General features: G+C 42.2%; 1 protein-coding gene across 3 annotated transcripts in view; it reads left to right on the forward strand.

The window, feature by feature from the left end:
* Positions 1-15495, forward strand: part of AP1M1 (adaptor related protein complex 1 subunit mu 1) — a 28824-nt gene that overhangs the window by 212 nt on the left and 13117 nt on the right. For 2 of the 3 annotated variants that reach the window (XM_020969305.2, XM_078154058.1), the window contains exons 1-6: positions 6446-6589; positions 7571-7727; positions 9839-9906; positions 11020-11150; positions 11933-12080; positions 14843-14969. In XM_020969305.2, coding sequence (XP_020824964.2) covers positions 6461-6589; positions 7571-7727; positions 9839-9906; positions 11020-11150; positions 11933-12080; positions 14843-14969 — 760 coding nt within the window. In that variant the 5' untranslated portion in view covers positions 6446-6460. Of the gene's footprint in view, positions 1-6445; positions 6590-7570; positions 7728-9838; positions 9907-11019; positions 11151-11932; positions 12081-14842; positions 14970-15495 lie in introns of those variants that run through there. The other variant, XM_020969304.1, reaches the window with a different exon arrangement.

A 15495-nucleotide genomic window follows, 5' to 3' on the forward strand; every position in this document is an offset into this window, starting at 1 on the left:
GTGCCGCTTGCCCCCTCCGCGTTGCCTGGTAACGGCCCCTCCCCAAGGCGGGGGCGGGGACTTCCCCCACCCTGCTCCACGTCCCTGTCACTGTCAGTATTCCCTTTGACTAGGCGCCCTACCACATCTGGCTGCAACCCCCGCCCCAAGGCAGCCCGTCACATCCACGAGCGCTTAGGCAGCACCTGCTGTGTGCAGTCAGCCTAGAAGCATTTATTAAGCGCCTACTACGTGCCAGGCACTGGGCTAAACTGGGGATACAAAGAAAGGCAAGAGGCAGTCTCAGCTCTGTCGTGGCACCCCAGATGTCGAGGTGGAAGGGACGTCATGGTTCAAATGAGGAGCATCAGATGGGATTTGAACCCAGGGCCTCTCAGACGCAGCCGGGGCTTTTCCCACCCTACCGTGCTACCTCTAGAGAAGGGCAGTTTAGAGCTGACCGTGGCCAACGTCATCCAGGAGCTGAGTCAGTCTAGGAGGAAAATAAAGTGCCGTGGTGATCATGCATACCGAGGTCCATGTTACATGCATTAGAGAGATACAAAGAGAAATGGGGGGATTTGGGGGAAGAGGGGCAAAGTGATCCGAGGTGGCATCTGAGTTAGCCTTTAGGGAGCCGAGAAGGTTCAACAGAGATGAGAAGTGAGAGCGTTCCAAATACAGTGAACAAAGGAAGCAGAGATAGAGCTACAAAGTGAGGGGCAGGTTTGGGACCACAGGGAACTGTCCGGTTTGACCAGAGTCTAGAGAGTATAAAGATTGGAAGAATGCTTGAAAAAGTAGGGTGGTGCCAGGCCATGGAGCGTTGAGAACACCTGCTGGAGGCCCCTGAGCTTCATGTTGGGTGCAGGACCCCTGAGTTCCTAGAGGCCATCTAACCCAGTCCTGACCTGAATATAAATCTCCCTGTCATCCCAGCTAGGTTGATCCTCCAGTCTTTGCTTGAAGACCTCTAGGGAAGGAAAACCATCTTTGTCTTAGTGCTATCGCACTTTTGGCTAGCTCTCATTGTTAGGAAGTTTGTCTTTGACACCAAGACTACAATTTCTTCTTTGCCGCTTCCACATCATTCCCGGGTCTATTCCCTGGGCCTAAAAAGAGCAAGTATGATCCTTCTTTCCAGGTAACTGCCATTCAGATAATAGAAGATAGCTATCATATCCCTCCTAAGCCTCTTCTCTGATATAAAGATCCCTGGTTCCTCCAGCAAGTCATCACATGATGTGAATTCAAAGTCCTTCACAGTTCTTTTTCCCCCCTCCCTGGGGCATTCTCCAGCTCCTTAATGCCGTTCTTAAAATGTGACATGCAGAATGAAAAACAGTACTCCAGCTGTTGGCCTGATCAAAACAGAGTAAACTCAATAGAGGGCATCTGCTCCCCCTTTCTGAATACCTGAGCCTCTTCGTGTAGCCTAAAATCGTTTGGCTGTCTTGTCTCATATTCAGCTTGCAGCCCACTAAAATCACAAGATCTTTTTCATATGAACTGTTGCTTAGTCATGCCTCCTCCAACTTGAGTAGTTGATTTTTTAAAAACCCAAGTGGAAGACTTTCCATTAATCTATTACATTTCATCATATTAAATTTGGCCCTGTGTCTTAGACCGTCAAGTATTTTTTGGCTGGCTCTATCATTTAACCTATTGGCTGCCTCTCCTAGCTTTGTGCTTTTTGCTTTTTTGGTAAGCATGCCATGTGTACCATTTTCCAGGTTATTGATGAAAATATTAAATACCACAGAGGCAAGCACAAATTTGATGGACAGTACGGTAGAGTCTTTTGCTAAGCTTTGGGTATGGCCATTCAGCCAGTTATGAGTCCACCTAATTGTGTTACTGCCGAGCCTATACCTCTCCATCTTGCCTTCACAAATATCTTGAGGGACTTCATCAAGTGCTTTGCTAAAGGGAAGTAAACTACATCTACAAAAGTCCCCTGATCTAGCCTGTCGAAAGAGGAAATGAAGTTAGTCTAGCATGGCCTGTTTCTGGTGAAAGCGTGGCACTCTGCCTAATAATTATTAAATGATTGATTTATCTTATCCAATTATATAAAAACAGTAATGCGTAGCTCTGTTTATTAGAATATAAGCTCCCTGAAAGAAGGGGATGTTTCATTCTTTGTATTGGTATCTCTCACTCCTAACACAGTTCCTGGAACATAGTAGATGCTTAATAAATGCTTGTTGATTGGTTGATTTCTTTAAAAAAAAAAAAAAAGAGAGAGCGAGAGAGAAAGTGTGGCCGTTTGTGATCTCCACTTTCTTTTCTAAATGTTCACCAGCATTGAGATAGACCCCTTTCAGTAATACATTCTAGAATTTTTCCAGGAGTTAAAGTCAAGTTTGTGGGTTTTGTACTCTGCTCTTTTCTCTTTTATGAAAAAAGAGACATTTGCCCTTCACTAGCTCCAGCGCCCCTCGCCTTCTGCATGATCGTTTAAAGATGGCTGACTGTGGCTCAGAAATAGCATCTGAAAAGCTCCTTCAGTATCCCAGAATGTAATTTGCCTGAGCCTAGTCACTTGAACTCATTAAGGGCAGCGAGGTACTCTTTTAGTGTCTCTCCTTTTGTTCTGTCCAAAGACCATTCTCCTTGACAGAGAAACAGAAGCACAGTCATAACTGAATAATTGTCTTCTCTCCATTCATCATCATTGCCCATCTACATTGAATACTTCTTAACTCTTTTCTCCAGTATAGCTTTTAAAAATCTTTTTTGTTGTCCTTGGCTTTCCTTGACAGTTCATTCTGAGTTTTGGTGTTCTTAGTATCATTCTTATAGGACCTCAGTTTGGCTTAAATGAATTGTATTTGAGATATATATATATTTTTGATGCCACGTGTAATTTCCAATAAATGCCCAAGCAAATCCCTCTGCAAAGTACATTCCCTGGAGAAGAAAAGTAAGTTTATTGATTATTAACAGAAAGTTAAGATGTGTCCTTTAACTTGGACAGTATGACCTTGACATTATTTTTGACCAGAATTTCACTGCTTCTCCAGTGTCGATTGTATTTACTTACTGTAATTGTGTATATTGTTCTTTTGGCTCTGCTTCCTTCACTCTGTATCACTTCATATGAATCTTCTCATAATTCTCTGAATTCTTTATATTTGGTGTTCTTTATGGCCTAATAATTTTCCATTATGTTCATATACCATTATTTGTTCAGCTAGCCAATCATTGGACACATAGTTTGTTATTACAAATAAAGCTTTTTTTGTTATTTATAAATAATTTTAATGAACAGTTTTGGGAGAGTTCTTTTAATTTTTTTTAATTTTTTTTAATTTTTAGGCAGTCAGGGTTAAGTGACTTGCCCAGGGTCACACAGCTAATAAGTGTCAAGTGTCTGCTCTGAGACTGGATTTGAACTCAGGTCCTTTTGACTTCAAGGCTGGTGCTGTATCCACTGCGCCACCTAGCTGCCCCATGGGAGAGTTCTTATCAATTGCCCTTTATTAATAATAGCTGATATTCTTATAGCACTTTTAAGTGTTACTATATTATTTCCTGTGTGCCAGGCACTAGAAACATAAAGACAAAAATGAAATAGCCTCTGCCCACAAGAAACTTCCATCCTGTCAGCATATAGTAGTCGTTTTAAAATGTTTATTAAAATTGAATGAGTAAATTCGACAGATATTGCCAGACTTCCTTTCAGGTACTCACTGCTGGCCACCAGTTGTAATGAAAAGGTCTTTCTTGTCTAGGTCAATGAACTAATTAATTCTGTCATGTAGGGAAAAACTCTCATACCTAAAGTTAAAAAATAACTACTTCCCTTCCATGCCTGTCAGCAAAGCCTCATGAGCATATCACCACACTTGTCCATTTAAGTTGTTTGCTCATTTTCCAAATGAGGGAACAGAAGTCCAGATGGAGGAAGCAGCTTAGAACGCCACAAAAGAGGAAGGAGAGACAGAGACAGGACCAGAATCCAGGGCTCTGGATGTCTGGCTCTTGGGGTCACCATAAGTCTTCTGCCTCTTCCACATGAAAATCTTCCGATATTTGAGGACAGTGATTATGCTCCCACCAAGGTATCTTGTATCCAGTATAAATACCCCTACTTCTTTCAGCTAATGGTTTCAGAGATGGGCTAGATTAGATGATCTCTGAAGTTCCTTCCAGTTGAGATCCTATGACCTTCCTTTGAATGAATTCTAGCATGCACATGTCCCTCTTAAAGTCACTTCTTTCTAAACAGTACTGTTCTGGCCTCTTCTGCCTTCTTCTTCCTTGGTACTCCCAGGTACCAAATGTCCATAGACATCTCTGTTGTCAGCAAGCTTGGGAAAGACAAGACAAAGATAATTTAGAATTCAGCCCACTGAAGGAATGATTATTTTTAGATACTGAGAATCAAATTCTGAAATTCATTCCACTTCCAGCAGCATTCCTTCTACTTTGGATTTCACCTTTTCATCAGTGGCCTTCTCACTGTTGCCTGTCCTATGGGGCCCTTTCTTCTGATTGGAGAGTCTCTGGCCTGGACTACCATTTCACCATTTCTGGCACCCAGGCCATTCTTACTTAGCTCTTGCTCACTTCCCACTCTCTAGATTTCACCTCCTAGCTACTTCAATCCCTCAAATTCCAGAACTCCTGTGTGTGTTGCCTTCTTCCATTAGAATGTAAGCTCCTTGAAAGTAAGGTTAGAAATTGTTTTGGGTTTTTTTGGCTTGTATTTGTATCCACAGTGCCTGGAACATAGTAAGTGCTTAAGAAATGCTTTATCTACCCGTATGCGAAGTATCAGAAGGGAAAAGAACCTTATACAGAAGAAATAGAGACAAATACGCATGATGCTTGGTTTACTGTTTGCATGAAACACTTAAATCATCTCCTCACTGTGGTCTGGGCACTTATTTAAAAACAGTTCCGGGGAAAGGAGGCCCAACAATGGATTACACATTGGATGTTGGCTTTGGTCAGTGTCCAATGTTGATGTTTCAGATCAGACCATTCAGCAGGCTTTGCAGCATTGCGACGGTGCTAGTCATGCTGTTTTCCTACCAAGAATGAAAAGTGCTAAAAGGAAAGAGAACAAACCCCTCCCCCTCACTCCAATCAAACAAGTCCCTCGCCTCATTGCTCTGTAGCTTCTTAGCTCCCCCAGAATCCCATTAGCAATTAAAACAAAAAATGAAACAAACATCTTGAATTTCTCTAAAGGATGGGAGATTTTTGACTAAGTTGTCAATTGGTCAGTAACTACTGACTGTATGTCTTCCTAGCCTGCGTCAGTGATCTGAATCTTTGATCTAATGAGCTGTGATCCAATGACCCACTAATGTCTCTAGTGTCACACCCGGGACTTTATCTCAGGGAGGTTACCAACACCAAGACTCCAGTGTACAAAAATGTGCATCACACATACAAACTGTGGGATCATGAGCAAGTCACTTAATCTTGTTGAGGCTGTCTTCTCATCTATAAAAAAGGGATAATACCTGCACTACCTACCTCCCCGAGTTGTTAGGAGGCTCATGTGAAGCATGCACATAAGGCATATTGTTAACGTTTAAAAGTTCTATATGAGTGTCAGCTATTATTAATGAAGGGCAGTTGATAAGAACTCTCCCAAAACTGTTGGTTAACATTATAATATATTCTGTAGTTGGGTGTTACTGGTCTCCTTGCTATTCCTCAAACAAGAGACTCCATCTTCTAACTCTGGGCATTTTTACTGGCTGTCCCCTGTGCTTGGAATTCTCCCCTCCTCATTTCTTCTTCCTGGCTTCCCTGGCTGCCTTCATGTCTCTGCCAAAATCTTTCTTCTACAAGAAACCTTTCCTGGTTCCCCTTAATGGTAGTGTCTTTCCTCTGTTGTTTAGCTCCAATTATCCTGCATTTAGTTTGTTCGTATGCAGTTGTTTGCATGTTGACTCCCGCATTAGACTGGGAGCTCCTTGAGAGCAGGGACTGTTTTTTGCCTTTCTTTGTATCCCCAAAGCTTAGCCCTGTGCCGTCGTGTAGTGGGTGTTTAATAAATGCTTATTGACTGACAGAAAAGTAGTTATTTAAAATGTTGGTGCACCTTGGCGGCAACCATTTCCCCAAACCATTCAGTCTGGTCAAGGGTACAGAAAGGCAATAACCTTACTTAGATTAAGGTGTTCCCACTCTTAGACTGGTTACCACCCTTAATGCATTCTCATGTACCTTAGAATTTTTTTTCTTTCTTTCTTTTTCCTCCCAAGGTGGTGGTATTCAATTTTTCCATAAGCTGGAGGGGGGGGAACATAGAGGAGTAGAGGGTTCACAGTACTGACACCTGGAAGGGGACTTTAGGGATCACTATTTCATCTCCCTCCTTTTACAGAGGAGGGAACTGAGGCCCAGAAAGATTAAGTGTTGTGCCCAAAGTCACACACTAGGAAGTAGCAGAGCCAGTTTTGCTCGGGGTGCTTGGGGGCATCTCTGGCCTTGACTCCAGTTCAGTTCTTGGAGTATGATCAAGGGTCGGAGTCCCAGTAGAAGTGAAAGGTGTGTCAGGAAGCACGCTGGGCACGCACTGCTGGAGTCCAGCCACAGAGTGATGGATATTAGCAGTCTTTGTTCTCTGCTGTCGAGGGTGAAGGTAAGGATGGCCTGATCCTCAGACGAGGGTCCAGGAAGAGAGGGTGGCAAACAGCGTCAAATAGAGAAGGAAGAGGTCAAGGATTAAGACAGAGAAGAGACTGTCATATTTGGCAATCAAAAGATTGTTAATAGCTTTGGAAAGGGCAGTTTCAGTTGAGTAATGAGGTCAGGAACAATGTAAAGCATTGAGGCACCAGTGAGAAGAAAGAGAGTAGAGGCAACAAGTGTAAATAGCTTTTTCTTGGAGTTTGACAATGGGAGAAAGAGAAGAAAGAGCTCGGACAATTGCTGGAGGGTGTGCAGAGCCAGGTTCTGAAAGTGGCAGTGGGGGTCCTCCTGATGATGGGAGTCTTGTCAGTTGACAAGCATTTTCTGTATGCCAGGTGATGTGTTTCAGGTGTGAGGAAAGGGAACGGCCATCACTGAAAAGGATAGAGACAGGTTTGGTGTCTTTAAAAGAAAGCCAAGTCTCATTCAGTGTCAGAGAAAAATATCCAGCATGAAGGAGAGCTTAACAATAGAGTGGAGACTCCAGGGAGGCACAGCAGAAGGGGCAGGCGAAGAATAATAGGGACTGGAGAGGGGAAGGGGATGAGCCTCACCAAGGAGGCAGGGCAAAGGGGATGTTGATTTTTACTCAGGCATGCAGTAGTAGTTTTGAGCAACTGGAATGAGAGGAACAGAAAGTTAAGATTTATTTATCATAGGAAAGGACCAGAACTAAGATTGCAGAATAAGGCAGTCCCAGGGCTCAAAATAAAATGTTAGTTTACTAGAGCCTCCATGGGTCTTATCTTCCAGGAGAATCTCACAGTCTTGACTGAAGAGCCCAGGAGTCGGGAATAGTCTAGGACAGGGCTGAAGGAAGGAGTGGCCCTCCTAGTAAAGTCTCAAAAGAGAACAAGAGAGCATATATTATGACTCTTGGTGATTCAGAAGATTGAATTGGAAATGCAATCAGATGCTTTTTCTTTTACAGGTGCTTATCTGTCGAAATTACCGAGGAGATGTGGACATGTCAGAGGTGGAGCATTTCATGCCAATCCTGATGGAAAAGGAAGAAGAAGGGATGCTGTCTCCCATCTTGGCCCATGGAGGAGTTCGTTTTATGTGGATTAAACACAATAATTTATATTGTATCCTTTTGGGGAATACCTCTAGTGACCTCAAATTATTCCCAAAAAAAACCCTTGGTATGTGACTAGAGCTACAAGACCTGGGTTTTTATCCTCAGCAGTATCACTAATTTACAGTGTAAGCTTGGGCAGGTCCCTTCCCTTCTCTTTGCCTTAATTTCCTTACCTTGTAAAATGAAAAAAAATCAATTAGATGATCTCTGACGTTCTTTTTATCTCTGACATTCTATATTTTAAGGACTCCCCCAGCCCCCTTTCTGTATACACACACCAACACACAGATTCGCTTGATCTTTTCTCAGGTCCATGTTAATGCTGCTTTATTTCCCAACATCCCTTGTTCTTTTCTATAATTCCCCTTTACTCTTCGCTGAGCCAGGATACCTGTTTCTGAATTCAGTAAATGCCCCATTTTCAAGCATCTTGTTATTCCTGCAGATCTGATCATATTAAAGGATAACTCTCTTTAACACAGTGTAAAAAATGACCTCAGGCCTAGCTCAACTTGTGGTTTTTCTTGTACTTATTCTCTATTGCAGGTCACGTACCAGAACTGTTAAAGTAGTAACCCTTTTCCTCTCTTCTCTACTGCCATCACTGGAAATGACCCTAAGCAAGAAGGGACTAATGACATTGAACTGTGAGGCCTTATTCCTCCTGGCAGATCTAGAGTTTGACACTATTAGGGAATGAGGTTTAGGATTCAGTTATAAAAGCTGTTCCATTCCTACTTGAAAGATATTCTTTGTCCATGGACAGCCCATAATGCTAGCAGGCAGCATCCTTACTCCCCGAGGCAGATATCCCAACTGGGTCTGACTTATCACAGCTGTGCCACTAAAATGCCCATCATGCTCAGAGCCTAAGCATGAGCAAAAGAATCTAGGAGAACTGATGGACATTACAAAGATCTGAATAGAGCACCAGGAAGGGAAAGCTCTGAGTAGCTCCTGAATGTTTATACCCTAATGGAGACTATATGTGCCTGACTTTTTTCATTGGGTTCAGTGTAAGGGTTGAGTATGTATACTGAAGACAGAAGAAGCTGGAGACTAAGCAGCCGTGAAGGCAGTGTACCTCCTCAGTCCTCTGCACCTGCCAGACCATGGCGGGGAGGAGGGTGATGAACCAGGATGGAATGTATTTTGCCCCTGCCCCTTGGCTGTCCATGCTGGAAGACTCACCTGGTGGGGAAGAGCCAAACCCCTTTACTGGCACATTGCAAAGATAAAGAGCACTAAAGCAGGTACAGATCAGAATGAAACTCTAGACAGCTGTCTACAACAGAGGTTCTTAACTTTGGCAGCCTAGGGAAGTCTGTGGACCCCTTCTCAGAATCATATTTTTATATGCATAAAATAAAATATATATAATGACTGAGGGAAACTAATGGTATTGAAATAATATTATAAAATATGTTTTAAAAGAAAGTTCACAGGCTGGTTCATATTCAGGTCAAGAACCAAGGTCTGAAATGACCAGCATAACAATTTACACGTTTATATAGCATGTAAAGGTTTACCAAGTGCTTTCCTCATGGTGAGTAGGTATTTGTCACCCTTTTAGATTTTTGTCACTCCTCTAAACTACTCAGGTATTATTAATCCCATTTTACACGTGAGGAAATTGAAGCTCGGAAAAGTCAAATGACTCACCCAAGTCCCTGTGGAGTGAGTAACAGCCCCAGAGCCCAGATCTCGGGCTTCTCCCGGTGGTCTTGCCACTGCACTACCCTGCCTTTCGTTAGTAAGCACTCGACAAAACAGCAGGCCACAACCTGAACACGAGTGCTGTAACACGTATATATAGGGACGTAACGAGAGAGAAAGTCACAGACCGGGAGAGAGAGGGAATAAATCCTGGAGGGCATTCTGATGGACCTGAGTCTTGAGTTGGGCCTTGTCAGGGAGAGGGCTTCATGTGATGTGTGCCCTTCTCTTTAAAGCACTGTGGGACCGCTGCCACATAGGTCCTGTTGCTGATTGATCTGCAGTGTGATCTGAGTTACCACAGCAATCCCATCAGTTCTTTTGGCCTGTGGCAGAGTAAATGATTAGCAGACCTTTCCAAATGTACTCCCTTTGAAGGCTCCTTAATAGGTTTTCTGTCAGTGGTTGCAACATCTAAAAAGAATGCCTGTGTGTCACTGGTGTTTGCCTTTCTTTACAAGGTAGTACAGGTAAGTGGCAAATTGGGAAATTGGGTTTTCCTTTCCCTGAAAATACAACTTCTTTCACCCTGCACAGGCAGCCTTAATATAACCCTTGTCATATGCCCTTTGTCCCCCAGAGGGCAGTACTCTACAGAGTTGCATCTTGGACTTTGATGAGAGTCCTGCAGAGGTGGAGGAGAGGATAGTAACAGGGGATAGTTTGAGCTAGAAGATCATGGTGGTGTGGGGGTGTGAGTGAGAATGCTCTTTGGCAGTGTTCCCTCAGAGAGATCATATCCAGGTAGAGGAAGATAAAAGAAGGTTTCTTGGAAGGCAGAAATTGGGGCGAAGAGTGGGATGCTATTCTGGGTTTAAGGAATGGCCTGCATGAGCGAACAGAGGCAAGAAAGAGCAGAATGGATTGCGGGCAGTCTGGAATGTGTAATAAAAATAAGAATAACAATAATAATACATGTAGGAGAGTGCTGGGAAATATGGCTAACAAAGGAAGGTAGAACTAGAAAGCCTTAAATACCAGGTTTGGGAATTGACTTTTTTATTTGATAAGCAAGGGCACATTGCTGAAGGCTTTTGAGCAAGGGGGGAAGATGTGATCAGATCTGAGCATTAATTAAGAAAATTACTATGGTAAAAGAGACTGGAGATGAGAGAGCCTGAGGCAGAGGAATAGGTTGGCAGACTATTACAGTAGTCTAGGTTATGAGGGCTTGACTGAGAGTTGGGAAAGGTAATCAGGAAGGAACAGCACGTTAGAGGGACGACATATTTGCCAAAAGGTTTAGATTTGAAAGTCATGGGGTCTCCTAAAGGTGACAGAAGAGAGGAAACGTGTAGAAAAAGAGGACGCAGGTGGTTGCAGGAGTGTGCTGCTGACCACGTTTTAGACCAGCTAGTTTTCTGTCTTCTAGCTGGGGTTGAACTTCTCATTCTCATGTTCGATGTTCCATCCTCAGTGCAGAAATGAGGAAATTAAATGTTTCATTGTCCCAGCTCAGATGTTTCAAGAGTGACACATAGGCCAGACTGCCAAGTACCTTTCCAAGTAGGAAGTGGGGGAATGAGAGGTATGTAGGAATCAGCTGTGAACTTTTCATGTGTTTTCTCTCTCTTTCATTTTAGGTATTTTCTGAATATTTCAAAGAGTTGGAAGAAGAAAGCATTCGTGATAATTTTGTTATTATTTATGAATTACTGGATGAATTAATGGATTTTGGATACCCTCAAACTACTGACAGCAAAATTTTGCAAGAGTGAGTATCAGTAGCCAGATGTTATCTACCCTCTTCCGTCTCCTCCTTGTAGCATGGAAGTAACCTTTCCATGGCAGGTCCTGACAGGTATGGCCTGGGGGATGATAGACTTTATGTCTGTGAGGCTAGCCCTAGCCTATGTTGTAGAGAGGCACCTTTTCAGCCACGGGAATTCACAAACTAGATCTACCATGTTTGGAGGGAGACTTTGATCTGGGTTACCCCCTGTACCACTAAATGGCAACTTCTCAAAATCCTGAAGCAATGCACATTGGTATTCCAGTGTTACTGATTTAGCCGTAGAAACACTATTTGTCTCCTAATCTTTCACGTGCCATCCTTGAAGGGCTTGAGTGGCCTTCTGTTGGAGCTCTTTGGGCACAATTTAATGTGAATTTGATGCCTTCAATGGCCATGATACTGCACTCCATCAGAATGTTTTCATTAGGGCTTATCCTGCTCTTCTGAGTTTCTTTCTTGGCAGCCAGATCAAGTCATGAGTTAAATGGCTTCTTATGACTTGGAAAAACCAAAGACTAAGCTTCTCTTTCCTAGAACTTAGGTAGATGGGGGGAGGGGGTGGTGCCTATCTGGACTAGATCCCTATAAGCCCCTTTCCAACTCTAAGGTTCTATTCTACCATTCTTTGCCTTAGGATATTATCTCTAGGCTGCCAAGAGCTTCCTTTGTTCACTTCTTGAAATGTAGCATGAAGTCATTGACTGAAGTTACTATTTCTGTGTTAGTCATACTTCCTTAACACTAATCATCTGGTTATAAAGATACATCACTCAAGAAGGCCACAAACTAGAAACTGGAGCCCCCCGTCCACCAGCTACAGTCACCAATGCTGTGTCTTGGAGATCTGAGGGAATCAAGTATAGAAAGAATGAGGTGTTCCTGGATGTCATTGAATCTGTTAACCTTTTGGTAAGTCTATTGATTTATTTGCTTTTTTTGAAATGAAAATAAAAGCTAATAAACTTTGTAAACTAGCAGATCCACAGAGGTCTAAGATATCCCAAGTCAGCACAGTGAAAAGAGTGCTGAAATTTGTTTTATTTGATTGTTTAAATTTTAATTTTTTCTATTAACAAAAATATATTTTCTCTCCCTTTTGCCCTACACCCATGGGAAGAAAAAAAAGAAAAGAAAAACCCTTATAACATATATGCATAGTCAAACAAAACAGATTCCTGCCTTGGCCATGTCCCAAAAAATATGTCTTATCTGTACCCTGAGTCCATTGCCTTTCTGTCAGGAGGTGATAGCGTGGTTCATCATTTGTTTTCTGGAATCATGGTTGGTCATTGGGCAGATCAGTGTTTTACATCTTTCAGAGTTGTTTTGACAGAGTTGTTGATATTGTATAAATTTGTTCTGTTCACTTCATCCTTCAACAGTTCGTACAAGTGGTCCCAGGTTTCACTGAAACCACCCCATTTCATTTCTTTTGGCACATGGTATTCTCTTGTATTCATATACCATTAATTTGTTCAGCTGTTCCCCAAATGATGAGCATCCCCTAGTATTCAATTTTTTGTTATTACAAAAAGAGATGCTATAAATTTTTTTTCCTCTTCCTTTGATTTCTTTGGAGTATCAGTGATGGTATTGCTGGGTCAGATATAGTTTGATAGATTCTGGAGCATAGTTCCACACTGTTTTCCAGAGTGGCTATACTACTTCACAGATCCACCAATAGTGCATTAACGTACCTGCTTTCCTACAGTCTTGTCTAGCATTTGTCATTTTCCCTTTTTTGTCAGTTTTGCCAATCTGATGGGTATGAGGTGGAACCTCAGTGTTGCTTTAGTTGGCACTTCTCTAAATATTAATGATTTTTTCATATGACTATTGATAGCTTGGATTTCCTTCTTTGAAAATTTCTTGTTCATATTTTTTAATCATTTGCCAATTAGAGAATGGCTCCTAGTTTTTTGTTTTGTTTTTTTTTTTGTTCAGGCAATTGGGGCTAAGTGACTTGCCTAGGGTCACACAGCTAGTGAGTATCATGCATCTGAGGCCAGATGTGAATTCAGGTCCTCCTGACTTCAGGGCCAGTGCTCTGTCCACTGCGCCAGTTTTTAAAATTTAAGTCAGGACCTTATGTACCTTAGAAATGAGATTTTTATCAGAGAAATATGCTAAAAAGATTTCCCCCCGAGGTACCTGCTTCTCTTCTAATTTTAGCTGCATTGGTTTTGTTTGTGCCAAAACTTTTAAGTTATATGTTATTAAAATTGTCCATTTTGTCATCTGTGATCCTCTTTATCCTATCCCTTGTTTGGTTGAGATTGCAAAACTAAAAGTCATGAAACCTGGATCTGAACCCTAGTTCAGGCTTTTGCTACCTGTGCAACTGAGCCATGTTTCCTTTTTTTTCCCCCCCCGGTCCTCCATCTGTAAGATGAGGGGGTAGGATATGATTTCCAAGGTCCTCTTTGGTTCTTATGTTCTGTGAAACCACATTAAGATGAACATGACCTACATTAGGCCTCCTTCACTTATTGTCAATATCAGTGTGGTGTAAAAGGAAAAGGTTTCCAAAGTCTGGGAAGCAAGGAAAGGGTCCAAATAATCTCTGCTCTCTTCCCACCTGTTCTGCCTGAATTCATTCTTTCTAACTCAACACCAAGCCAAAAGTACAGTTTGTCTTTCCTTAACTTGAATTCTTTCCAGCTTAAGGAAGTGGGAGCATTGGAACATCAGACACTGAGGGTAGCAGGAATTTGGGGTTCCACCAAACACCACCGTTTGGCCTTTGTCCATAGAGTGGAGGATAGTTCCATGAAGATCTTAAAGGAAGATTTATTTCTATGCAAAACTAGGCAAAAGTCATCTTACATATTTGTCAAAGTTTGGTTGAACGGCTCATTTTTTTAATAGAAAGAAGGTCTTTTTTTTTTTAAGAGGGTCCTTTTTTTCTGAAGCAGAAGTGGGAATAGTATTGGACTTGTGGTCAGAAGGCTTGGATTGGAATCTTGTCTTTGATACTCACTAGTCCCTTTACTTCTCCAAGTTTCCATTTCCATCGATAACACTTGGCAGCCAATTGGATGTTGGGAGAGAGTGAGAGTGAAGGATTGAGGATTCTTGAACTTGAGTGATGAAAAAGTTGGTGTTACCTCAGCAGAAATAGTGAAGTTAGGAGAAGGGAATGGGTTTAGAGGGAAAGCATAGTGAATTCTGTTTTGGACCTGTTGGGTTTGAGATGCCTACGAGACATCCAAGTGGAGTGTCCAGCAGTTGATGATGTGGGACTAAAGCTCAGGTGAGAGATGAAGGCTAGATAGGTGGATTTGGGAGTCATCTGCCTAGAGAGGATACCACTGTATTGAAAGCCCAGTCAGACTCTATGCCATCTTAAAATCTGGGCCCCCTTCCCTCCCCGCATTGCCAGCGCCTTCCCTCTGAGATTACCTTCCATTTGTGCTGTATATATCTCATGTACAGCTTTTTGCATGTTGTCTTTCTCCATGAGAGTGTTTGCTCCCTGAGGACAAGGACCATGCTTTTGCCTTTCTTTGAATCTTCGGCACTTCTCACAATACCTGGCAATACCTTACTATGGTAAGAATTTAATAGATGTTTGTTGATTGATTGATCTAATTTCATTTTATTAGTGTACAAAGGCTCTCTGTGATCCATCTCACAACAGTTTTGCCTAACCTGCTTGGTTCTTCACATAGGTCAGCGCCAATGGGAACGTCCTTCGTAGTGAAATTGTGGGCTCCATTAAGATGAGGGTGTTTCTCTCAGGGATGCCAGAGCTGCGCCTGGGCCTCAACGACAAAGTTCTCTTTGACAATACAGGGCGTGAGTACACATACCATTGGCATCTTTACGAGCACTCTGTCCTTGTTTCCTCCTGAGCATGTCCCTGCTGTATAAGGGTTTAGCGTTTTCTTTATTAGGAGAGCAAGCCTCCACTTTTTAGAGTGTGAAACCCTGTTCACTGTTCCAGGAAAGCAATGGATAGAAGAAAACCTTGCTACCCTACAAAGAAGAATTTGTTAAAGAAATAAATTATATGAGTGAGATTTTAAGGCAAATGTTTGCTTCCCCATAGGAAGAAACTGATTTTAAGCCCTTTTGAAGTATGGCCCCTTACGCAAATTATTTTTATTTTTTCTGTAAAATTGGGCCTTTGCTAGGTTGCTTGGAATTGCTATATACATGGAAAATTATGAAACTACATTTATTTGCAAGTAGCTTATAGACATTTTGTCCATTTCAGACTAGCTTTATCAATAAGTCTAAATAAGTGAAGTTTAACATGTTTTATCTGGTTTAGTCCGTTAATACATAGAATATCAGTTTGAAGGCTCCTCAGAGATCGTCT

Source organism: Phascolarctos cinereus, unplaced genomic scaffold, assembly GCF_003287225.1.
Source record: "Phascolarctos cinereus isolate Bilbo 61053 unplaced genomic scaffold, phaCin_HiC Scaffold_4;HRSCAF=312, whole genome shotgun sequence".
Lineage (NCBI taxonomy): Eukaryota > Metazoa > Chordata > Mammalia > Diprotodontia > Phascolarctidae > Phascolarctos > Phascolarctos cinereus.